This window comes from Brachyistius frenatus, unplaced genomic scaffold, assembly GCF_029030835.1.
Source record: "Brachyistius frenatus isolate BFR_SWC_R1_liver_20210118 unplaced genomic scaffold, ASM2903083v1 Contig_358, whole genome shotgun sequence".
Classification (NCBI taxonomy): Eukaryota; Metazoa; Chordata; class Actinopteri; family Embiotocidae; genus Brachyistius; species Brachyistius frenatus.
Genome location: NW_027210957.1, coordinates 82,501 through 107,500, shown reverse-complemented (window position 1 = coordinate 107,500; position 25,000 = coordinate 82,501). Strand labels below are relative to the sequence as shown.

The following is a 25,000-nucleotide window of genomic DNA, read 5'->3' as shown; positions in this document are numbered from 1 at the left end:
CTCGCGCTCTCCGACCTTCTGTCACATCTTTCTATGGTAATCTTTGATTTCTGTGTTTCAAACATGTTTTTTTTTCCATCAGAGGTTAAATTGCCTGTCGTGAGGACTCAACACTGCTCTGCCTCCCTCGTCATGGCTTCCAACAGCATCTTTGACTCCTTCTCCAGCTACAGCAGCAGTCTACTAAGAGGTGAGTACTGATCCCTCCCTCTCTGCGCCGTTCTCCCTTTCTCCCTCCCAACACCCGGGGGGGGGGGGGGTTGGGCAGTTGTTTTGAACGTTTGACAGCGAGGTGTCCATGACCATGCTGAAGTGTGTGAGCCTCCTCTGGTGTGTGAATGCTGTGTGTCTACACACACTCACACATGTTCACAAAGGACCATCTGATTTGCACAGTAGCCTTCATGTAGTTGACTGATTCGGCCCATAAAGGCCTTTGTCTCTCTACTCCTGTGTTTCTGGAGGCCTGATGGAGCAGCGCCATAATGGGATTCTCACCACAGACATTCATTATCAAGTGAAACTCAGGCTCTCTGTGAGAATACCAGCTCAAAGGCTCCATGTGACTGGAGCTTTACTGGAACATGGCAGGACAATAAAAGAGCAAGGGGGGAAGGGGAGGGGGGTGAGGTGGAGGACATATTAGGCTCTCTCACTCTGCTTTACTTCCAGGAGGTACTTTTGGTCGGTGTGGTGAAGTGAGTGCACTATACTTGCCGACGCTTAGCGCTAGCCTCAATGAAGAAGCCATTTGTTGCCATGGTAATTCCAATCAGACAGCTTTTACCAGCAAACAGATGAGCTCGTGTGAAGGAGAAGAAGAAGAGCAAGACTGAAACCTTTACCTGACTTTGATAAGAATACTTGTTGACTTTATTTGTATCAGTGATGCATAGATAAAGTTGGCAGTCTGGAGATTCGCTTGTTCCTACTGTTCCTCACACAAGCACGTAGACGGCCACCGAAAGGCAGCAGAAAAAACCAAAAAGCCTTTCCCAATTAAGGACTTGTTGCAGTGTTAATTAGAGACAGCCACAGGAGAAGCACTACCAGTTTGTAATTGTTTGCAGAGTATATCTTAAAATCGTTGGTGCCTCACACATCCAGACAGATGCAGACAGTCGAACACACTCAGTCCATCTGGGTCTCACATGAGAACAATCCTCTGATATCCTCAGTGGAACCGCACGGAAATGATTCCTGTGTTGTTCCAGTGTTCTCACAGCTTCTACAGAAACTGAGGCATTTATAGTTTCCTCATGACAAGGCTCGACCCCCTTTTCTCTATAACCACTGGATTTTCATCCCTCACTGTTTACAGATCAGTGTGTCACCAACTTAAGATTCAATATATGTCGTCTATCAGGCTTTGGAGCCATTTTAATGTCTAATGTAATGTGTTTTCTGGGACCTGACTTTGAATTGAGGTTGGATAACAGACAGTAAACTGTAATCATCTATCAGAAATCATTCGTGAATATAGAATATCCTTTTACAATTTGTTCTGTCAGGAGACTGAAACCAAACACAAGAAAACAAAAGACAAGATTCATAAAATGTTCCCGTTCAGTCTGAAAGCATTTCAAATTGAGACTACCTCATACCTCAAAATACACTAATAGCTTAACAACTTGCAATATGCAAGCAAAGCAATTTGGCTAAAGTTCTCTTATTTTAGACTCAAATCAAACTGAAATTAGGAGGAACGGTTGCAGAAAATGAAGGATACTGTGAACTGTCTGGTTTCATGAGCTCTGACTTCAACACAGTGAAACATGAAGCTCATGGAAATACAGGATTTAACTGCTCAGAAGTCAGGTAATGCTGCCGCCAGCAACATTTGATTAATTTGGCCAAATAAAGTCTGTTTTTTTTGCAACATGCTACCTTGTAATTTCATTGAAGCTCTTGAAAAAAAAACCATCACCACTATCACAAATATCTCAGCACAATACAAACATACCAGTCTGTCTGTCATATTTGTAAATTTTACATATTTCCACCTATCGTTCAGTGCAGACAGAACACATGTAAGCATGTGATGTGCAACATCAGATGCACTTCGCGTGAGAAGCGAGAGGACGTCTCACCTCAGAAACCTCAGTCCTCCGCTAAAGTTCAGGCGCACACACACACACACACACACACACACACACACACACACACACACACACACACACACACACACACACACACACACACACACACACACACACAGATGCACATACGCGTAAAACATAGAACACACACACACTGAGTCACAAAGGGAACAGGGTGTCGTTCTTACTCCGTTGAATTCTTTATAAAGGACCAGAAGGAGCTAATAGTCTGACAGTTACTATGTTGTGAAAGAAAGAAACAGAAAGATACGCTAATCTGATGCAGACTTACAGAGCTGCTGCGTTTCACCGATAACCACAACGAGGCTACACCTGCTCACCTCTCAGCACCACTATTTGATCAGGAAACAACATTTCTGAGACACTTTTGTTTAAAAAAAAAAAAAAAAAAGCAGAAAGCTCCACAAAACAGCCCTGGACTTTCCCCTGGTGAAGCAGAGTTGTTCAACTTTACTGAATGTTCCAATGGTGACACATCGGCAGCGTTTGCATCAGGTGGGGTACCTGGTTTATAGCAGCTGTGATCGGGCCTGTGCAGTGGGTCATATCCTTGGCTCACTTGCTGTCACCGCATTTCCCTCCGCTTGAAAGGCCTGCTACGTGTTTTTCCTTTTGGCTGTTTTAAATTCAAGGTTTTTTTTTAGAGTGCTACGCTCTTGGGAGCCAGCTCCCTTTGTGGCCGAGAAAAAGGCCCCGGTTTATTAGGGTGGGAATGGTTTTATACGTCAGGCTTATTGCACTACATGAATGGAAGTGAGGACGTGTGTGAGAAACATGCCTCACCACAGTTCCAGCAACTCTGGGAGATGGTCTGGTTTGTTCTGCAAGTGTTGGGGAGGGAAAGCCTGAGAGATGCATGCACAGTGGGAGAAAAATACACTTTATACGCAACTAAATGAATCTTCACTGGGAATAAAACTAAAAATGAATTTCTACCTTAGAACCACTGACAAAACAAAAAGACAAAATTCAGTAGCTCAAAAAAGAAAAAACCTTTAAATTTAACTAAATATATGGCCAGCCTCCAAATTGATCAACAACAAAGTCATATGGTAAAGTTTTTTTTTTTCTCCTCTCTTAAATTAACATACTTTATTGGAGCCCATTGAAAATCCTGCTGAGTGTGAGGCCCCCGATGACGCCAAGACACAGAGACTGAATGAGAGGACTGAGATCTGTAACCAGATATTAAGAGTTTCAAAATGTAAAAGTGAAAGCAAATAATAGAAAACGGCTACAGAGCTGCAAAATCCTGTCTCCAATTTAGCTGAGTATAATATCTATTTATAAAACTCTGAAGGCATATTGGATAGAAGAAACGTTCTGGACTTGATTAGGGCTGTTAACGTTTTTGGAGGTACTTATTTACTCTTTGGTTTGTCTCGCCACTTTCACCGTCTGTCAACACGACTTTATGGGGAACACTTTTAAGTTGGCTTCCAGGTGGAGCATGCAGAGGGGCGTTGTGATTATGTGGTCGACTAATCCTAAACCGGCCTCTGCCCATACACACTTTTGGCTCAAAACACTGTGCTCAACCCTGCGATGGTCAAGGTTAAAGTTCTACTAAGTGTAGATGTAAATACAATTTTCTGGTGGCCTGATTCTTTGCAGCCAATGATAATATGGATTTATGTTGTAAAGGTTTTTCTGATTTAAAAAAAGTAGGCTAAAAAGTTGAGCAACTACTTTCAATAAACATTCCTGGAGGGGGGCATGTTTCTCTAATTCTACTGGAAAGTAAAGGGGAGGTGTGTTGACCCTGGAGCAGCATCATGAGGATTGGGGGAAACGGGTGGGAGGGGGAGGGGGTCAGGCTGACCATGCAGGATGAAGACTAAGCTCATCCAGAGTGAGTCTGCATGTTAAACGCTGGGATCAGATCATATACGGTGTCTGTCTGGTGAGTGCATTCAATTGAAGGCGACTCTCAGATGAAACAAAAAGAGGACTGAATTAGTACTACAGGTTTACATGATAATAAGAGTGATGGTTAAAGATAATTGGTACAAGCGACATAAAAATGTCCTGATATGATGCAAATGATGTCAGAGAAATTTTACAATGTCTAGACCAGCTTCTTTAACTGGGACCTTCAGGAACAAACTATATGTTGGGAGGAAAATATGCAGACTTTGAAAATGCTTGTATAATTGGATAATGAGGTGGAAATGATCATAATATAAAACTTTTTAGCTAGGATTTCTAAAAAGTAATGCCTATACAGGATGAGGGTCTTCAATTTTTATGAGTAATTTCTTTATGGTTAATTTGCTTCATTTACGGGCTGATAATATTTCATATAAACCCATATGCAAAAATAATTAAATCCACATCACTGTTATTAGACTCTTCATGATCTCACTTGTCCTGAATGGCAGATGACTAAAATTACAGAAAAAGCTTTCTCGCAATTTTCTAACTCTTAATTTGGTTTTAAACCTATGCCTGAAACCACAGGCCAGCCCCACAGCTTATTACATGGTGAGCCCAGGATTGTAGAAAAACACAAGTAATATTGTAAGCTAATTTCTATATTAGTAACCAAAATTTATGTCGCAATTATGCTGGTATTTTCATGCAATTTTCAGCAATGCTGGAAATAAGATAAACAATTCAAACTAAAACCTAAAATAAGCATTTGTTTCATGCTAGTTTTAGTTTCTTTTCAGTAACTCTGGCTCCAATTATGAAGCTGTGACCCGAGTTGGTCTTTTTGTTTCGACCCTCCTTGTATTGTTGAACAGATATTGTCAACAACATCCTTTCTCTCGCAGTATGGAGGAAAAGCAGAAAAGTGGCTGTGACTAAGCACTACAAAGATTGCAATGCACTTTTGTTTTTAACATTACAGTTGCATTCTAACCCACAAATTACTTTAATGGGCGGGCATGGGTCTGGTTGGCAGCACATAAAATGACTCAAACTTATGGAGATCCCACATGTTCAGAAACATATCAGCAGACAGCAACCTCTTTTCTTTTCTTTTTTATGAAAATGGAAGGAACGGAGGGTTTTACTTTATCATGTGTGAAAGTTTAGCAATGATCTGAGGCCCAGAAGAACTCATTCTGTCGCCATCAAAGGATTAAAAGGAATGTTTTTCACAGACAAAAATCCTTCCTCCAGACTGAATCTTCACTTCATTACGAGCAACTTTAATCATGCTCAAAACATCCTTACAGCCTATCCTTCTTCCCATAAGCAATAAAGGAAAAACTTAATTACGGTGGAAGAAAAATGCAGATAATGATAGGATGTGAGAGACTGCAGGCTATGAAATGTTTTCTGAATCTCTATTTTCCCAGATTTTTTTCTAGACTTGTTTACATACATCTAATTGTTGTTGCTGCACTGAAACATGTTTTTGGGCCGTCTCTTTCTTCCCCTCAAACATAACTTTAACGACAGGGAATTAATTTTTGTGGAGACAGCATTTCAAAAAGAGGATTTTAGTTTTCTCTTGGACTTCTCATTGAAGGGAACAAATAACTGACAGTATTACAAACTACATCGGTCAGTGAAAACCGAATTGCAACTTTAAACATTTAATATTATCATTCATGTCATAACTAAAAGAAGTTTGATTGTGGGACACAAGCATATTTGCTTTTTCGCTGAGAGTTAGATGAGAGGATCAGTATCTGCAATTCAATTTGAAACACCAGTTATCCATTAGCTTTTCATAAAGACTACAAACAGGAAGAAACAGTTTGCGTGTGTCTGTTAGGTAACAGACCTGAATATTCGACCCGGTGTATTCTTTTCTATTGGCATGTGTTCATGTCATGTGACTGTCCAAAAAAAACAGCCTTAGGTTTAAGCACCAAAACCCTGTGCTTAGATTTCGGTAAAAACAATGGCTTAGGTTAAAATAAATATATAACTGATGCATGTAACGTTTACACAAATCAAATTACGCTTCATAGGTTTATTTGCTTACGTTACTTAAAATACATCCACATCAATTTATGGTTCCTCACGGACTCGTCACTGCTCTTCATGGTGACAGTCCAATGTTTGTTCCCTCCAATTACTCCCAACCTTCCACCGACATGGACATCGTCACTCGTTCTACTCGTGACCTCCATCTTCAACAACCCTCTCAAAAGTAGATATCGCACAATTTTAGAGCCATTATTATGAAACTAGTGTAATATGTTCTGTGCAGTGGTACAACGCATTATTTCACTTTTTATTAATAAACACAAAACCTGAAGAGTAGAACTGCATCTCATAGGAGCAGAAGGTGCCACGTTTGTTAAAGATCATGGTTTGGGTTACTTAACTCACGGACTCAAACGCTGCTCTCCCGGGTGAAAGTGTTGGGTTTGTTCCACCCAACCACCCCTGACCTCCTCCCTCAGCAGACTTCATCTCCTTTGTACTTCATCACAACTTTTTTTTATCCTGAACCTTGAACCTATGTCTTGACGCCAAAGGGCACGTTACATCTCTCTGACACTAACGGCTGTGACAAAAGGGCAGTATTAGATGCCCTAGGAATAAGAACAGCCTAAAATGAATCTTTGAAGTTTTACGTGAGATTATCTGCTGGACTATTTTCTGGCCAGATGTCTTCTTATGCAAAAAGATTAAACAATTACAGGAAGCCATATCTGGATAAGAAAGTCACACCTGAAGCCTTGTAAATCCCTAAATTGGTTTGTTCTTGTTTTTTTTCCCCCAACAAGCATGTTTCCAAAATGTAACTTTTAATAGTAATAATAATAATAATAATAATAATAATAATAACAAATGTCATAACCATTTCCTCCTCAAATGTTGACCATATTTCCATATTCTAATTCCTTCACTCTGCATCATAAAACATGTTTAAAAAAAAAAGATCTGTCTATCCCTGTATTGCACCAGGTTTTGCCCCGAGGTAAACTTAAGAGAGCCTGTATTTTTCTGCAGCTGCTCACTTCTGTATTGGCTCAGGAGGAAACACCATGCCCGGGATTCCCCCTCAGCTGTGCAGCAGAAGTGGCCCCTCCATTTCTTCTCCATAGTCTGTCTGCAGTGAGGTCACTCTGTTTGCTGCAAATACCGTTCTCACGGTCACAGACGCCAGCCATCACGAGCATAAATGCACGAGGAACTTTATAGTGTACACACAAACTGCTACTGGCTCGTATAGCGCTACACACACACACACACACACACACACACACACACACACACACACACACACACACACACACACGCCTGAGTTTTCCCCATGCTGAGTCAGAGAGCAGTGCATGTCAACATGATGACTGTGACGTTTTCCCCCTCTAAATGCTGTCTGACCTCACCATAATAGCTGGTCAGGACTCACATATGGTCTCCCAATGCCTTAGTCCAGCAGAACACATGGTGACTAAACAGCAGAGGACTTCACCGAAAAATATCAGTGACTGCTTTCTTGATTTTAGAAAGTGTCCGATGCCAAAATATATTCCGTGGACTGTGTTTAATCCTGTGCTAACAGGAGTGGGAGTTTCTAACCAGTAAACTGTCCGCAACATATATGATATAGAAAAGGACTGGCTTACAAACCTTTGGATGTTAAGGAACATAAATTTCTCTCACAAGCTTGATTTTGTGAAATGAAATGTGAAGAGGATTACATTGCTGTTGTAATCAAGGCAGGACGATATCCTTAAACGTTTGGTCATATTAAAATATATTTGTCCTTAATTATACATCGAGCCCATCAGCATCACTTTATGACTGCCAGAAAGACGTGTCAGAAGGGCCTCACGGACTCAAATACAACTTTTCCCCTTTAATCAGTGTGATGACATAAGAGGCGGCCAGCGAGTTACTCATTCAGTCAGTGTAGAGTTTGATGGACCTAATCACCAGGCAGTCAGACTGGAGGCTACTGATTGGGTTTACAAACGCTCTTTGTCATCGTTGTGTCATTAGCTGGTTGTAAGCTGTGGCCGCCTTGACGTGGAGCAGCGACATGCTGGGCCTAAACACAGCAATCAGGGGATTAGAGTGCAGTTACAGCAAAGCCTCCATGCATGCCTCAGGCTCTGAGTCAAAGAGGGGAAAGTCCGGCCCTTCTATGCACACTCCACATGGCGAGGGTGCGAAATGTATATGGGCAGCACCACTACTGATTAGTGATGGAGATGACGAGAGGAAACATTCAGTCTCCTTGGACACACGAGTGGTTTCTCAGACTCCAATTAAGCCGCGTCCTTAACTGAAGCTGAATGGAGGGACTGCACTGAAAATAAGTTGGAGACTTTAATCAGGTTTTCTTCATCTAGAATTGGGAATTAAGTCTGAAAACAACCCATGCAGCACAGTGACTTTCTGCAGCCAGGCTGAGAGATGTTTGGAAACGATTCATTTTCTTTTGTAATTAATTGGAATGATTGACAATAATCACTTACTGTGCAAAAGATTAGATTTACGAGGGATGACAATATTATGTGTCTAAGTGCTTTCCAGAGCCCCTTGGCTTGCAGGCTGGCAGCCACCACACCCTTGTTTCCTTACGCCGAGAAACCCAGAGGGCCAGCTGAGCATTTTCCAAAAGTTGTCTCACGTCTGTAGAGGAAAGTGGCACGGACACTTGTCAGGAAACCAGCGCCGGGTTCCTGCTTGAATCTGGTTGAATTCTGTGGTGAGTCAGATGGTGCTCGGCAGGCTGACCCTCTGAAGAGGGAAATAAATGTAAATTTAATATTTAGATGCTCTTTGAAGTCTATTTTCACTTGAACGAGTGTGACAGAACCTGGAATGACCCGATTGAAAGAGTGCCTTAACAGCAATGAAAGGAGTTGAAAGGGAAAAACACTGATGACAATAGTTAAAAAGTTGGAAATGTGCACGCGTGTATTTGTGTGTTAACGTTAAGCTGTGCTTGAATGTGTGTGAAGTGCATCATACATGCACAGAGAACAGTGATGACTCAGGAAGTTTGCATTTTAAAACCATTTAAATACAAATACAGTGTCACTAAGAACAATACATTTGGCCCAACGCCTTGTTGGCACAGTCCTCTCTCACTTATATTTTGCTGCTTAGCATTCATGCCATTCATGCCATACGTTACATACCTCACCATATCCCTTCACAGTTCAAAGTAATAGGGACCGAGTATCAAAAAGTAAAAACATGTGGCTTTTGTTCCAGAGAGGAATGAACAACAGCATTCCATGTGCAACCGCATCAAAGTTCTCCCTCGCCGTGGGGCTAACTGAGGGCAGACCGTCCTGCTCGCCCTCCTCACACGACTGCCACTAATCTGCAAGATTTTAAAAGTGGCACTTCCTCTTCATCAACTTTTCTTCTATCCATTCTAATCTCCACAATTTATAAATATGTCGGCTTTTTTTTTTAGTTCCATGGAGTGGGGACAGCCACACAACACGCACAAAGAGTCATTGTCTGCTGGTGAAAATGTGGTTTACAGGCTGTGCTGTAATGGCTCGGTGGTTGCTGGAAGCCACGCACACTTCCTAATATTCGGCTCACATGCGATTTCATTTTGAGAAAAGACTGAGCTACGGAGCTTTGCCTTTGTGTGAGAGGACGCCACACAACTTATTTTCTGACTTGACGGGCTCGGGCTCGGGCTCGGGCTCGGGCCCCCCTCCCCTCTCTGGTGGTGCTACTATATTTGTGTGGGATCTCCAGCGGTGGAAGAGGAGACGCAGGCTGCGTTGCCAGTCAAACGTGTTTGGGCTGTCAGACTGAACGGCTTCCAGCGCTGCGATCTGTCTCCTCTCCTCGTCAGTGAGAACTGTTTGATCTGACAGAGAGACTCCATTAGAGACACAAGGAAGTTCAACTGCTGGGAGGTTGGATGACTTCAGCAGTCAGAGTAGCAGCACATAGAGGAAAAGGTTTGCACACACAGTCTGGTTACAATCTGGGTGTCTGTGCTGTGTATCTATAAATGTCTCTGAGCATTACTTGTGCTTCCAGTAGGTGTGTGTGGTTACACAGCACAACTGGGATGACATTTTGGGGCTCTGTTGGGCAAAGGGGTGATGACTTTGTGGGTAATGATATCATAAATATGCATGCTGCTGCTGAGCTGCAATGGGAGAGAGAGGGGGAGAGAAAAAGAGAGAGAGAGAGAGAGAGGAAAGAGAGAGGGGGAGAGAGAGAGAGAGAGAGAGAGAGGGGGAAAGAGAGAGAGAGAGAGGGGAAAGAGAGAGGGAGAGAGAGAGAGAGGGGGGAGAGGGGGAGAGAAAAAGAGAGAGAGAGGAAAGAGAGAGGGGGATAGAGAGATAGGAGAGAGAGAGGGGAAAGAGAGAGGAGAGAGAGGGGGGGAGAGGGGGAGAGAGAGAAGAGAGAGAGAGAGAGAGAGAGAGAGAGAGAGAGAGAGAGAGAGAGAGAGAGAGAGAGAGAGAGAGAGAGAGGGGAGAGAGAGAGAGAGAGAGAGAGAGAGAGAGAGGGGGAGAGAAAAAGAGAGAGAGAGAGGAAAGAGAAGAGAGAGAGAGAGAGAGGGGATAGAGAGGAGAGAGGGAGAGAGGGGGAGAGAGAGAATTAGACAGAGAGAGAGGGAGAGAGAGAGAGAGAGAGAGAGGGGAGAGAGAGAATTAGACAGAGAGAGACTGGGAGAGAGAGAGGGAGAGAGAGAGAGAGAGAGAGAGAGAGAAGAATTAGACAGGGGAGAGAGAGAAGAGAGAGAGAGAGGGGGGGAGAGGGGGAGAGAGAGAGAATTAGACAGAGAGAGACAGGGGGAGAGAGAGGGGAGAGAGAGAGGAGAGAGAGAATTAGACAGAGAGGGCTCTCTCAGAACTCTCAGAGCTCTCTCAGAGCTCTCTCAAGGCTCTCTCAAGGCTCTCTCAGAGAACTCTGAGAGTTCTCTCAGAGCTCTCAGAGCTCTCTCAGGGCTCTCTAAGACTCTCTCAGCTCTCTCAGAGCTCTCAGAGTTCTCTCAGAGTTCTCTCAGGGCTCCCTCAGGGCTCTCTAAGACTCTCTCAGCTCTCTCAGCTCTCTCAGAGCTCTCAGAGTTCTCAGAGTTCTCTCAGAGTTCTCTCAGGGCTCCCTCAGAACTCTCAGAGCTCTCTCAAGGCTCTCTCAGGGCTCCCTCAGAACTCTCAGAGCTCTCTCAGAGTTCTCTCAAGACTCTCTCAGAACTCTCTCAGGGCTCCCTCAGAACTCTCAGAGCTCTCAGAGCTCTCTCAGGGCTCTCTAAGACTCTCTCAGCTCTCTCAGGGCTCTCTCTCTCTCAGGGCTCTCTAAGACTCTCTCAGCTCTCTCAGGGCTCTCTCAGAGCTCTCAGAGCTCTCTGCTGCATGGCAGTTAAACTGTCACCGGCAGGAACTGTAAATCTTGTGCAGAAGGTGAATGCAGTATGACAACACCACAGGTGAGTTTCTTAAACTAAGTGTGTGTGTGTGTGTGTGTGTGTGTGTGTGTGTGTGTGTGTGTGTGTGTGTGTGTGTGTGTGTGTGTGTGTGTGTGTGTGTGTGTGAGTGTGTGTGTGAGTGTGTGTGAGAGTGAGTGTGTGTGAGAGTGTGAGTGTATGTGAGTGTGAGTGTGTGTGTGAGAGTGTGTGTGTGTGTGAGTGTGAGTGTGTGTGTGTGTGTGAGTGTGAGTGTGTGAGTGTGTGTGAGTGTGAGTGTGTGTGTGAGTGAGTGAGTGTGAGTGTGTGAGAGTGTGTGTGAGTGTGAGTGTGTGAGAGTGTGTGTGAGTCTGTGAGAGTGTGAGTGCGTGTGAGAGTGAGAGCGTGTGAGTGTGAATGTGTGTGAGCGTGTGAGTGTGAATGTGTGTGAGTGTGTGAGTGAGAGAGAGTGTGTGAGTCACAAGATTGTTACAATACTACATTTGCTTGTCTCTTTCTGTGCATCTCAGCCATTCTGAGCAGCAGTCCACAGAATTTCAGTAGGACACATTTGGTAAAGTTAACAGAGTCAGGATTGTCTGTGTGTGTATGCTTAGTGAGTATGTGTGTGTGTCTGTAGGGGGTGGGGGTGCTGTCACTTTGGCAACGCAACTGCACATATTGCAGCGATTACCACAGCGGAAAAATGTTTTTCTGCAACATGCAATTACTACAGATTACAGATTGCCGTCCTTGCATCAGAAGCTCTTGCCAGAAAAGGAGAAACACTGTGCACTTGTGTGTGTATGTGGATATGAGTGCGTTGTTACACACAAATAGACAGAGACGCGGAGACAAAGAAAGATGAGAAATGATTATAGCTCACACTAAAAACCACAACTGAAATGGGGGGAGTTGACATATTTATGGGACTCATTTAGATTTAAAAGTTATACTGACTTTCAGGGGTAAATAAAGGAAGAAAAAAAAATACAATCTGTCTTTCAAAATGAAGAAAAATAGAGCAGAGTACATTTTGTAGGGCTTTGTCCGTCATCATCAACATTATGAAAAGCGTACAGTGACGTGCTCATGGGGTATACCAGCCTGAATGCCACAACCTGTATCAATTTTGTTTCAGGTTACAAATCACCTTGAATATCAAAAAGCTTCCTTCAGGTCGCACTAAACAATATATCCCTAAAGTGGTGCCCCGCAGCAAGGCAGGGCCCTATTTACAAACCCACCAGATCCAAACTCAACCCAAAGTGCTCCTATAATAGCACCAGAGCCTTTTGGAGAGCTCACCATCCAATGCTACTTTTAGTGGGTTTTCAAAGAATAAACAGGCTCGCAAACCACATCACAGCCTGCTGACTGTCATCGTTGGGTGAGTGTACCCAGCGGATGATGTGAGGGCGGAGCAACCGTGACACCAAGGTTAACGGCGAGTTCCCCTCTGCCTTCTTCGGGTGTGGGGTGGGCCATTGAACTGCCACCGAAAGGACAGGGAGGGGGCCTGACCACGTTCAACTCCCTGATCACATCAGAGTGTGCGTTTCATGATCTTTACTCTCAACAGGAAAGGAATAGGTCCTGATTTTTTGCTAATGCCATGACATTATGCACACAAAGCCAATTTGATACGCAGCAGCCTCCTCCAGAGCAGTGATGGAAGAAGTACTAAGATCCTTTAAAGCACCGATACCACAATTTTTAAATACTTTGTGACAGATAAAAGTCCTGCATTTAAAATCCCACGTTAGTAAAAGTATGTATTAGCAAAAACTGACTTATGTAAGTCTGATGTAGAGTGTTTTTATGTAGAGTCTTAATCTGATTAGAACTAGTTATTATAGTTGACAAATTAATGTAGTAGAATAAAAAGTATAACATTTGCCTCTGAGGTATAAATTTCATGAAAAGGAAATCCTCACGGAAATTAGAATATAATTATTCACACTACTTGAGTAAATGTACTGCAATTTCTTTCCACCATTGCTCCAGAGGATTGAGGAACATACAATTGGCAACTGCACTAAACTCACAATGCATTCAATATGGAATGAAGTGTCAAATAGACAACTGCATGCTTGGTATGTATGTCTTTAAGAAGTCGTCCCCCAACAGCCATTATGTTGCTCAATTGATTCAGAGGACTTTAAAAAGCTCTGGATTTTTTTTTTATCAAATCTAAGCAGAGTATTAAAGATGCATCAGATGAATGTACTCATTGTCTCTCCTGGTAACTGCTCAACTTATCGCACACGCAAAATTGGCTGCTGGGTTTGGAAATGTCACCGTCCTCTTCATCATCGTTGGGATAAAATATATTCTAAACGCCTTCAAGAATCTGAAATTGTGGCCTGAAACTCCAACGAATTACTGGATGCATAAAATACTGCAACGGGGAAACTACAGAAGGAAACTTTAGAAATTAAAGTCAAGATAGAGACTTCTAGAGTCTGAGTGCACTAATGCATCCCAGTCATAATAGACAAACTTACTGGAGAAAAAGTAACATAGAAAATTTATATATCATCAAAATTGTTCAATGTGTTTCCTATTTTCTTGTCTGAACATCAAAATGGACAAAAATGCCTGCCAATTATGATGTGCTGTCACATTGTGTAATCAAAATTTGAGAAAGAATCAGCCATCAGAGTAGCGAGATCCCGAAACCCAAACAGTCTGCAGCCACTCACTGTTGTTTGAAGGCTCCTCTGTATACATGTGCATATAAACACTCTGACGCTACAATATGATTTGGCTTTGAGGGGACTGGCACAAACGGCTTGGTGACTTACATCATGCTCACAAATCTAATCCCAGACTCTCTTGTCATATCAAGCAGAAAAAGTCTATTTCATAACTACATTTTTTTATTATTATTAAAAAAAGAAAAAAGGAGGGAAGGGTAAACAAGCTCAGCGTTCCACAGCCACCACAGAATTCATCATTCATACAAAAAAATACCCTAAACCCCAAAGTAGACCTAATTTAATCCAAAAGGAATAAAACTCCATTTCATAGAAGTCGTCCATTCACAACACTCATATTTCCACTGAGCAGAAACCCCCGGCTGAAATCTGAGCAGATACTTTTCGGAAGGAATGCATTCGGTGGGTTGAGGGCCAAAGCTTTGCCCTGTAATTTGTGAATGTACAGAAATGTGTGACCGCCACAGCTACTCTAAAGATAGAAATCTTTGTCTAATGTCATTGCCGAACCTCAAACTATTTCTAATTGCCCCCAAAGCCCCCTTTTCTAAATGAATAGCTACCCATCCAAAGGCTTATGTGTCCCTGTCTGAAAATAGCCCAGGCGTTTACACAGGCTAATAGATCATATTCAGAAAAAGAAGAATGACTTTAAAGGGAGCTCCACATATCTGAGACTGTCCCCATCTTCAAAGTGACTTTTAAGTGGCACTGAAAGCAGGGTGGGTGGCATTTAGAGACAGGTAGGCTATTTATTTAGAGCCCAAAGGCTTCCACAGGTTTCTCTGCCAGATTGGATCATACTCATATTAGTCTTGACAATCTGACTCATTACACATGAAACATAAAGTAGGGTTTGCTTTGGTTTTCAACACACAGAAGAGGGTGTGTTTCTTTGTAAGGACTTCAAGGAATCCTACAATTAGTTTAACCAATTATTATTATTTTTTTCTGAAGTGTTGTAAATGACTGATTTTGAACTGCTTCAAATGTACTTACTAGTGTCTTTCTAACCAACAAATTACAAGGAAGCCTATTTGAATCAGGTCAGGAATACACTAATGAAGGCATCTCAGTCACAAGTCTTCAGTGTAAAAATTGATGTGATTTCTTGATTTATATCTGAAGGATCCATTTCCTTTTTATCCTTGAATGGTAAGAATCCTACATGCTGAGGCCTTTGTGAGGTTTCACATATCCTCCAGCAGTTCTGTCTTGATTTCAAGCTCAACCCACTCAGATCATTAAAAATCATTCAGGGGCACGGCGGGCTCCGTCCTCAATGCCTGTGCGGCTGAAACTGTAGAAACTGCATGTTGAAATGTGGAGGTCTAAATATGACAGGCGCCCGGAGCGCACATTACGGCTGAGCAGGGTATAGCTGGGGCGTGTGGTCACATATTAATAATGAACTGGAGCAGGAGGAGGACTAGAATATCACCAGCATTGTCATTGTCCCAGTCGAGCGGTACTCGAAATAGAGGCCGCATGATAGCTGATCTGATCAGATATGATTTTTTGCAGTTAGGGTTGTGAGGATTCAGCTGCTGTTGTACAGTGACTTAATAAACCACTGTGAATTGGAGTCCACCAATATTTTCAAGTCAAAAAACAAAAAAATTGTGAAACACATGGACTCTTAAAGGAAGATTCAGAATTAGAGAATGTCTATTATATCAGTAAATAGTGAGACTTTAAAAAAAAAAAAAAAAATGTATTGTGGCCCTAAAGAAAGAAAGAAAGAAAAGACTAATTTTCAGCAACACATTCTCAGAGTAGAGTTCATAAACTGCTATAAACAGCCTTTCTACTTTGAATGTTTAAGCTGCATTGACCACTGATATAATGATATTTGTGGACACATAAACAGCTAATGTGAAATAAAATGTAATGATCAAATGTTGCTTAAAATTGAGTTGTCCAATTTTTGCTTTTATTTTTAAAAATTATTTTGTGTTCTGTTCTGCTTGCTACAAGGAAAATTAAGGGAAAATCTGAGACCACTGAGATGACTGCTAGCGCCACTTAACTGCACTTTGTGCATTTTCCTGCAAATAAACAAAAATCTTCACATTTACACACAAAGGTGTTCTAGCAGGAGAATAAAACATTATAATTTTTATTCAAATAAAACAACAATACATTGAACGCATTTTAGAATGTGCTCAAATGGCAATCCGAATGACGTGTTCAATATTTCTTTTGCTTTCAGTAATAATTTGTGCCGTTTTTAAAAAAAATTTTTTTTATCAAAGCTGACAGATTTTTCTCTGTTAAAAATAACCACCAACACTTCAAAATAATGTCTACTATCCTAATCTATAATAACCTCGATCAGTGTTCACCAGACAAAGCAACGAAGCGTACGTGAAGCCTACTTTAAGCCATGTTTTATAAATTGATCATGCATTAAATTAAATAAATTCTGTCGCTAAATATTGACTTTAAAGACAAAATTGTTACTTGTGATTCATCAAATGGCTTCAACTCGCTGTTAAAGAAATAAATGCTATTGCTTTGTTAATAATTTTATTTCTCAACATATTATTGTAATATAAAACCGGTGCTACTTGGTACAAAAAAACCACCTCAAAAACAGAATCCGTTCGACTGTTTGGTTAAATTTGAAATGAATTCAGATGTCCAACTATCAGAGCTCAGATAAAAGTTTCCTTTCTCTGCAGATATGAAATGTCTGCTTCAGACTGTCTGAGCTGACAGCAATTGAAAAGGCAAATGCGCCAACTAGTGTCAGAAAGCAGCATGGCGCAGGGTTTGCAGGGTGGTTCATTCATTTGAGGTAAACGTTAGTTTCTAATGAATTTAGCCTCTGGCGCACACTTATTACTCTGTTGCATCGTTTGATGTCGAAAAAAAACAATCGCCTGTTTACTTTAATTTTCTTAATTCCGTTCAGTCAATTAAAGTGATACAGATCTGTATTGAACCCATAATTTTTACTTTATGAACATTTTATTTACTTGGGAAAAGATGTGAGGCTGCCAGATATAATAACTTTTCAAAATGATTACATGGGATTAAAACCACAGGCCTGTGCAGTCTCAAGCCTTCTTTAGATAACTAGAAACAGATTAAATAAAAAGAGGTCAGAGAAGGTGGTGTGATAACCCACTATGGAACTTTTATCTTATGCATTATTACATACAAGGTGGCGTGCTAAAAAATAAATAAATCATAATCTCGACACAGAAATGTCTTTGTTCAAAAGCAGGATTAATTTCGATGCATTGAAGGCCATCAAATTTAACGTTTTACACATTTATAGAGCTGCTTCATCGCTCCATCAGTGCGTAAAGATTGTCGGTTGTATTGTAAAAATCGATTTAAATCCAAATAATTCATGTTTATTCTGTTCTACATTACATAATGTGTCTCTTCTTAAAAAAAAAAAAAAAAAAACACGTTTCATTTGAACTCATATTGTCTCTTAATTTCTGTCTGTAGCCTGTTAACGTCCGTCTATAGCACATAAAAAGCAAAAACGCACAGATATGTATCAATAATTCAACTTGTGTGTGACATCAGTACAGGGTTGCAGACGGAGCACCCGAGAGTTTGATTGGTCTGATGAAAGCCCAACCCAGCAGATTCATTGGTGGAAATCATCTCCACACTCCCAACCACTAAACACTAAAATGACTAGGGTAAAATAATATCGCGGCACTCTCCACTCTGTTCAGCCTCACGGCTCCTTCTTGCGCGCTAACACTGCGCTAAAGGATAACTTTGAAAGGAAATCCAACTGGAGCGACGGGACCGTTTCTCTTATTCCAACATTGCTTTGTTTTTTGTGGCAACATCCGACGGGGACAGGGTTGCAAGAACTTTGACGCACCAAAGGGACAGTACTGTACTTCAACAACAGTTTGACTGTAGAAATTCGGGTTTGAGAAATTGAACTTTTTTTTTTTTAATTTATTTTTTTTTATCAGCGGTGAAAGCGGTTTTATAGTGAGACCTGAGGAGGAATCTGATCAATGTTCGCTGTTTAGTAGAGATCCTTTTTGTTTTCAAGTTTAGCCGAGACAGCCAGTCAGCGGGATTGTTTCACTTTTTACATCGCGGCTGGATTACCTGGTTACAGTCACAGATCGTCAGCGACGATCGGCAATAAATTATTTAGGGGGTTCATTCACTGATTTGCAATGAAGTGAACCCTCAAGTAGTTTGCCGTGTTGATCTATTGTTTCCACGCGGCTGAAAGTATCCACGGCGCTGATATAAGACAAGTTCATCACTGTCAGAGACTTTGGACAACTTTGGTTTGAACATTTTTGCTGAAGTTTGTGAAAAACAGAACAACCCTGGTGTTCGTGAAGCTCACATCATGTGCAGATGATAAAGAAACAGTCAGCAGAGGTTATTGTTTCAGTTCAGATAGCACGGCTCTTTTCACTCACTGCGCTCTCCCTCCATCCTTTGCGCTCAGACGGACTCTTCAGACCAGCAGTGTCTGGCTAAAAAAAGAGAGAAAAAACACCAAAAAACACCACTTTTTTCCTCCAAAGAGTTCTGCTCTTCTGACACGACCCAGTCAGGTGGCACTGACCCAAGCTGTTGTGATGCATATTCCCGTAGAGCCGCCCACTACCAGACGGTTCACGCCGCCCTCCACGTCCTTCCCCTGCAGTAAGATTGGAGACGGCAACGGGGCCATGGCCACCTCGGGGCCCCTCAGGTCAAGACCGGACACCAGGAACGTGGTGGACGTCCTGGCGGACCACGCCGGCGAGCTGGTTCGGACCGACAGCCCAAACTTCCTCTGCTCCGTCCTCCCGTCTCACTGGAGGTGCAACAAGACGCTCCCTGTAGCTTTCAAGGCAAGAAACATGACTTCTAAATATAATTTATTATATGCACATCGGGCTTTTCTGACAGTGGGAAATAAAGAATAAAACAGATTTAAATCCAACCACTTTAAGGACGCACTTACATTATATTCATTTTTAAGTAGAAAATTAATACTTTTTTTGGGCTTTGCGCTTTCCTAAAAAATAACATCCTAAATAAGGGAAAGTAAGGGAAGCAAATGCAGCTAACGCGTTATCATTGTATTATTCTGGAAGATATATGATTTGTATGCTCCACTTGTGCCCGAGTAAATTTAAAGTCCACTGTCTAAATCCTTTGGCTCAGATCCGATAAGAACACAGGGAAATAAATAGCAGACTGGCCAATGAATGCTATACAATTATATTTGTATTCAAGTTCAATTGTCAACACTGAATGATGTAGTCTATATGCCACTTTAGGGAATATCTATGTTATAGCAACAATCTATGCACATGTTTTTGTTGACATTGTGGTGAAATTATTACGATGTCCTTGCTTAATATTATGAGAGCCGGATGCGGTTTTAAGCGCTCCGGGTGAACATTTGCTTTCGTGACCCAAAGTGACCGCCTGCTCTTTCCTTCGTGCAGGTCGTGGCTCTAGGTGATGTTCCCGACGGGACTCTGGTCACCGTGATGGCCGGTAACGATGAGAACTATTCGGCCGAGCTGAGGAACGCCTCCGCCGTAATGAAGAACCAGGTGGCCCGTTTCAACGACCTGCGCTTCGTGGGCAGGAGCGGCCGAGGTGAGCTGAACCTCTAAGGCCTCACTCTTCACACACTTTCACACACTTTCACACACACAATGTCTTTGCTTTGAATACCATTTGCAGCAACGTTTGGAGAGGACTAATAATATCAAGTGATCATATTTCTGGGTCTAAGTAGAATAACGACCGACAGCTGACAGTAGCTATATTATTTTTTTTTTAAGCAAATGTAAAACATTATTAAATGCACATATAGGACACTCTGGTCCACGATACGCCTTAATATATGGTTGTTAATTAGTTTTCTGTCAGTTTGGGTCTGATTTCTGTTGTCTATTACCAAGATAAATCTGCAAACGTGGAATCATTTAGGTTTGGGTGCGGCGAGTGCCCTGACTTTGCCAACTGACGTGCATCGGTGTCATCCAAAACATCTGACCTGCATCACGGTGCACAGTTGCAAAAAATTCCCTTAATACAAATAATAAAATATAATAATACAAATAATTTTGCACATGGTATAAAACAGAGGGGTGGGTGAAAAGCTACCGACCCAATGCATGTCCCGGAGCAATTAATCAAATAATCCTTCCCACCGATGATGCAGTTTAGAATCTAATACTCAGTATTTATGAGTCTTGTGTGTAATGGCTGAATAAAAATGTTCACATCAACAGGCCTTTTTGTAGGATGTTGTGGTAGAGCACAGGCCTGCTGAGCAACAGTTTCGTGCTATATTAAGTAGGCTAAATCAAAACATCTCAATGTTCAGGCGTAAATAACCAAATGTCCTCGACTAAAAATAATTTTAAAAGCCTGATTGTTCACAAAAATCTTCTAGTGGAGGACATATTCCTCTCGTTCTCACCAAAAGACTCTTTTGGCCTTTTATATTGAGCCTACTTTTAATAACAAAATGTGAATTGATGAATGGAAAACGGTCTCGTCTACGAATTAAAAAAAAAAAAAGAGTCGCCCATAGCTTACCTGTTGTTTAGTTTTTGTTTATTAGTCAACTACCCCCCCTTGCTTTTTGAAAATTGTAATTTAAAGACTGCAGTGGGACAAAAGCCGGTGATAATTTAAAGTCGAATAAGAGAAGCAGGCTGTAATTGCAAACTAGAGCGGGAAAATGAAGGTTTGGGGAAAAATTCATTGAGAGTGAAATAATTATCATGAACATGTTGCTGCAGGAAAGAGCTTCACTCTGACCATCACCGTGTTCACCGGACCTCCACAAGTGGCCACCTACCACCGCGCCATCAAAGTCACCGTGGATGGACCCCGGGAACCGCGCAGTGAGTACACGCATGCACGCACGCACACTCAGACACACACTTTCATTACTATTGTTATTGCTTGCGTGCACTGTGGTGTGATGAGAGTGCTGCTGAGCCACAGTTCCAGTTGGAACAGCTGTTCTTGGTGCTGAAAGTGATGGTGTCAGTATCTACATGCTAAAAGAACTGTGTGAGTCATATGCAGGTGATAGCTATATGAAAATCTAACATGAGCAAGTCTGATAGCATGTGTGCATGTTGGGCTGTGTGCAATGCATTCATCACATCACTGTGGAGGACAAATCTGTTCTCACTATCATGTGCAAAAATCCAGTTTTAATTTGATTTATTATGGGGTTAATAGTTGGTTGTTGAGGTGACGATCAGAATGGTTTGGGTTAGGCGTGTAGTTGTTACGGTGAGCCTCTGGAGAAGCTTTGCAGGACAGAATATCGTCCTCACTAGAATGCAGGTTTGTGTATGCGTGCTCAGCAGGGGCAGAGCCCAGTCCGAGGAAACTTTAAACCATATTAAGCCATAACGCAAGACCACTTAGAGGAGCTGAGAGAGTCTCTAAGCCTCAGGTGGTTCAGCACAGTGGCTCCCCCCCTGCTCCTGCTCCTGCTCCTCCTCTTCCTCCTCCTCACCCACCTCTCATCCCCACCTTCCTCAGTGCCGGTCAGAGGGGTCATATGCCCGACCACAGAAGTGGCTCGTTGATTTAACGCAGGGCAGACTGCGACCACTGTTACCGCTGGCAGGAGGCTCAGCGTGCTAAAACTCTTAGTGCCATTGTTCACAGCTACTTTCTCATCTTGTTGAAATCTACTGGCGTGAGGGAAGGTGGGAAGTAGTGTTACTCACATGAGTTGCTGACATTTAGAGCTGTATGTGGGTATATGCATACATTTTTTTGTGCGCTCAAGGTGGGATAGATGAGATGGGTAGGATTTAATGGTCTGTGCTTATAATGGTTCTAGAGTGCAGGGTTTTAGTGGTCTCTGAACGGGGGGACAGCTGGAGCTCGTGCTCATGGATATCTGGGACAGGGTGGATTTAGCAAAGTCAAAACTGAACACAGAAGGGACAGAGAGAGTGGGCGCTAGTGCCACATGAGAAGGGAGATGGCTGGCAAATGGAGCCGAGGGGCACCAGAGAGGGGCATAACCCCCCTGCCAAGCTCGACGCTATTTGCAGAGGTATAAAAGAGAACTGTGACTCCAAAGATGGGAGGAACTAGATAATAATAAACAGGTTATGTGTGTGTGTGAGGATGGTTTCAATTTGATCGTCTTTTGTTTCAAGAAAAAAAAAAACAGAACGTGTGTGTCCGTGCATAAATGCGTTCTCATGTGCATCTGCAAGAGTCTCGACTTCAAGTAACTGTGCACATAAAGGTTGTCTCCTGTCTGTCTGTCTGTCAACATGTTACGGCTCCAGCAGAGGTGTCAGAGCTGCCGTGCTACTTTTACACTGGCGCTGGGTGCTATAAAGTGACACTGTTTAATATAGGGCAGGAGGAATTTAGGGCTCCATTAAACTCTGTTACACTGTGCCGAGGGGGGATTCACAGAATGTCATGAAAACGTTGGCAAAGGCTCATTAAAATGTGCATTTGAGTATGATTTCAATATTTATGAAATTTAACCTCAATTAGTTTAACTCTGGAAATAGATGGAAATTGTTCATTTGTGAAAATATTAAAATATGAATTCAAATAATACAGATACCCTGTAGTGAAGACAGATTCAGGGAAATTCAAACAGCTAATAGAGCAAGCATTGTGAAATGTGGCATATTTTTTCATCATTGATAAACTTTTGAATGAGCTTTCTGATATGAGGCCGAGATGAGTTTTCTTAAAATAGAAATCAAACAAGATGAAATAAATGACCCCTCGTTTTTAAACAAGAAGCACATTCTAAGAGTAAAATATTCATGTCTCCACACAGTCAAAGAACAGGAACACTCACTATCATTCAGACATTATTAGGAACATACAAATAATGACATTCTTCTGTAACCACAAGGCACCACATTATATCAGCTGTACAATGTTTTGAGCCAAAGTAGAGAAGCAATACTGCCAACACATAAAACTAACAGCATTTGTTCATTATAAAACTCACCCTCAGAGACAGTTATTTATTATTTATTTTATTTAATACTGCTTTGATCATGGCTTTCTATTTTTCATCAGTCATGCCACACAATGTGTCCTGAATGGTACATGTTGGTGCAGACAGCCTGAAGCCACACTTGGCCCGGCGCGGTGCTCACCTGTCTGCTGGCCGGGCTGCTGGCCGGGCTGCTGGCCGGGCTGCTGACCGGGCTGCTGACCGGGCTGCTGACCGGCCTGCGTGGGGTTCTACAGGCTGTTTGTGTAGCGCCTGCATTTGCATGGCTGCCAGCCGAGACACGGCAGGGGAGGAGATTTGTATTTATATTTACTCATCCAGTCAGGAGAACCTGACGGACAGGACTTTGCAGCGGTGGCTTGCCTGCAGCAGTGTAACAAAGAACACCATGCCTCATGAAAACACTTGAAGCAGTAACATATAGACGTACTATCTGGGCACAGATGTGCACATTAATGTCTTCTCACATGCTGACACACGCACACATGGAGACGGCCATTAACACACGCAGACGGTGTTCTGTTCCTGAACAGAAAGTATGTTCAGCGAAGTATTTTTGTCACCCCTGCTGCTGATTTCCTCATCACATATCCGGCATTCGTCATCACACCCTGACAACCACCCTGATATATCTATCATACTTTACTATCAAACTTCTGCTGAGCCCAACTGGAAGCACAACTGTTGCAACTGCTGATGAAAGCTCTCCCTCCGCTTCTATCTGCGGCAGCTTTAACAACCGAGAACACCCAACAACAAGAAAGGGCATGCTGTGCTTGAAAAAAAAAAGAGAGATGCAAAAAAGGAAAACAGATGCTGAAGTGTCGAGTCCCTCCCTTTTTGTCGCTGCAATCAGATGCCGCCACACAACAGCTCATACACATACACACATCATTCTCTTGAGCAGGGCTATTCTCACCATTCAATCCCTCAACAACATTTTTGTTGCCCTTCTCGCTCCTGTTTACCACAAGGGAAGGGCTCGTCCTATTTCTGGATCTCTTGACTAAAAGGAATGAATCCCTGGGAAGGACTTACTGCAGTCAGGCAATAAGATCCAAAAACAGTTGGAAAGATTTTGAGCTTCACAAATAATCATCCCACCTTGGGGTGTGTGTTGTGTGTATCACAATTTTTGAGCCGGAAAAAATAATTAGCATGAAAGTATTGAAATGTGTCCAAATATTTGTTTTTTTTTAAGAAAGTAAAGTTTTTCAATGTGGAAAAAAAGAAACAAAAAGATAAGTTTATGATTTACATGTATGCAGATTTGAAGGTGTTGAAAAAAATTGAGAAAGCATAAATACAATTTGTGTTTGTTTGATTTAGAAATTGGGAAGAGAGAAAAAAACAATACCTGCATGAGGACAGATTATCTTATCTGTGTATGAAAATCAATGCTCAAGTGTGTGTGTGTGTGTGTGTGTGTGTGTGTGTGTGTGTGTGTGTGTGTGTGTGTGTGTGTGTGTGTGTGTGTGTGTGTGTGTGTGTGTAAGCCGCTGTGTATGAGAGCATGAAAAAGGTGTATTGTGTCTGTATGTACTGTACTTGCATAGAGCAGCCTGAACTTGGGTTGTTGTGAGTGTGTGTGTGTGTGTGTGTGTGTGTGTGTGTGACACCAAAGTTACTTTTAGTAATTAATACATGGCTCCTACTAAGGAACTATTTTTATATGAATGTGACTGGCCAGTCATGACTAATATTTTAACCCACTTTTAAGACAAAATATTCTGCAGTTTTTTCCAAATACCCAAACGTTTTGTTCAGATTGGCAGAAAGATGTTTGCTTGCTGAATGCTGAGATGTAGGAAGATGTTCTTCCTCAGTGAGGTCAAAGAGGCAACTTGTCTGATGATACTTGAAAATGATACACATGAATACATCCTAACGA

General features: G+C 42.1%; 1 protein-coding gene across 2 annotated transcripts in view; it reads left to right on the top strand.

The window, feature by feature from the left end:
• The first annotated feature begins 110 nt into the window (after positions 1 to 110).
• Positions 111 to 25,000, top strand: part of runx3 (RUNX family transcription factor 3) — a 50,305-nt gene continuing 25,415 nt past the window's right edge. Inside the window, exons 1-4 of one of the 2 annotated variants that reach the window (XM_069724021.1) lie at positions 111 to 190; positions 18,726 to 18,967; positions 19,571 to 19,727; positions 20,885 to 20,989. In XM_069724021.1, the coding sequence (XP_069580122.1) occupies positions 133 to 190; positions 18,726 to 18,967; positions 19,571 to 19,727; positions 20,885 to 20,989 (562 nt within the window). In that variant the 5' untranslated portion in view covers positions 111 to 132. Of the gene's footprint in view, positions 191 to 11,397; positions 11,452 to 18,725; positions 18,968 to 19,570; positions 19,728 to 20,884; positions 20,990 to 25,000 lie in introns of those variants that run through there. The other variant, XM_069724023.1, reaches the window with a different exon arrangement.